The sequence below is a fragment of the Acanthamoeba castellanii genome, assembly GCF_000313135.1.
Source record: "Acanthamoeba castellanii str. Neff unplaced genomic scaffold scf7180000083641, whole genome shotgun sequence".
In the NCBI taxonomy this organism is placed as follows: domain Eukaryota; phylum Discosea; order Longamoebia; family Acanthamoebidae; genus Acanthamoeba; species Acanthamoeba castellanii.
The window spans coordinates 1-1,191 of NW_004457480.1; the positions used below are offsets into that span (position 1 = coordinate 1).

Here is a 1,191-nt window from a genome sequence, read left to right on the forward strand (position 1 = left end):
GGCCATGTTCCAGGTTCGCTTCTCTTGTTGTTTTCGCTTTCGTGGTTTTTTTCTCGTTTCGTTTTTTATTTGTTTGTTTGGTTTTGACGTGGGGCGAAACAGGTGATTGACAAGGATGCCAGCGGTACGATCTCGCTGGCTGAGTGGAAGGCCACCGATTGGGGCAACCTCCTCAAGAACATCAAGACCCCACATGAAGGACCAGGAACTCAAGTAAGCGCGCTCGCTCGTTAGTGAGCCTCAGCTCCTCTACGCACTAACCCACCGCACGACGCACGACGCACGACGCACGACGCACGACGACACATGACACATGACACACGACACACGACACGACAGACTCATTCAGGCATTGACCACCGGGCATCGGAATGGAGTCTGGCAGGTCCGGACGACCGGAGGTACATTTGCAGCCCGCCGCCTTGGCCTTCGTTGGTCTCCTCCTCGAGTGGTTGGCCTGCAATCGTTGATTGTACATCGGTGCAGGCAGCGAACTGGCGGGCGAAATAACCATCAAGGACGCCACCACCATCACCGGCAAGCTGGGCTACCATCCGCTTACCAACCTTTCCTTGATCTCCGGCTCTCGTATCTTCTTGCACGGTACGCGCCGCACACGCACACGCACCACACACGCGCGCACGCGCACGCACCACCGCGCACGCACCACCGCACACGCATAACAGCACCAAGATTGATATCACTCATTCGTCCGGTGGTTGATGTGAGCAGGCCAGGTGCCCGATGATGCGTTCCCGAGAGGGGCCGAGTGTCATCTGTGGCTCGACGCCATCCACAACACCACGGACGCGAGTTCCGAATTGCCCTACATGTTCACCGGCTACGCGGCGCAGAAGCTCGGTAACGGCATGCCCCTGGTCTTCATGGGCAAGATCACCGCCACCTTCTCCAGCTTCCCCTCTTACGTCTAGGCCGTGTAAAATGCGAAATATTGTGTGTGGCCGTAATCTTTGGCATAAAATACTACGCCATTATATTTCTCCATTTTGCTATTTGGCGTCGTCATTGTAACGATGTGCTCTTGCTTGGCACTTCCGGCATTGGGGAGTGCCATTAGGCGACAAACGTTTTACAAAAGATGTACAGCAGCAGCAAGCGGCTCACGCACTCCGTTTGTCATGGTTCCCTCCTCTCTCTTTCTTTCGTTCCGTTGTTGATTTACGATGTGGA

The 1,191-nt window shown here is 55.2% G+C and overlaps 1 protein-coding gene across 1 annotated transcript; it reads left to right on the forward strand.

Annotated features, from left to right (window-relative positions):
* Positions 1–102: 102 nt before the first annotated feature.
* Positions 103–932, forward strand: ACA1_011380 (uncharacterized protein; the record flags this gene model as incomplete). Its single annotated transcript, XM_004340418.1, has 4 exons — positions 103–213; positions 350–401; positions 487–603; positions 733–932. Coding segments are annotated over 4 exons (480 nt in total), but the record flags the coding sequence as incomplete, so codon positions are not given.
* Positions 933–1,191: the final 259 nt, after the last annotated feature.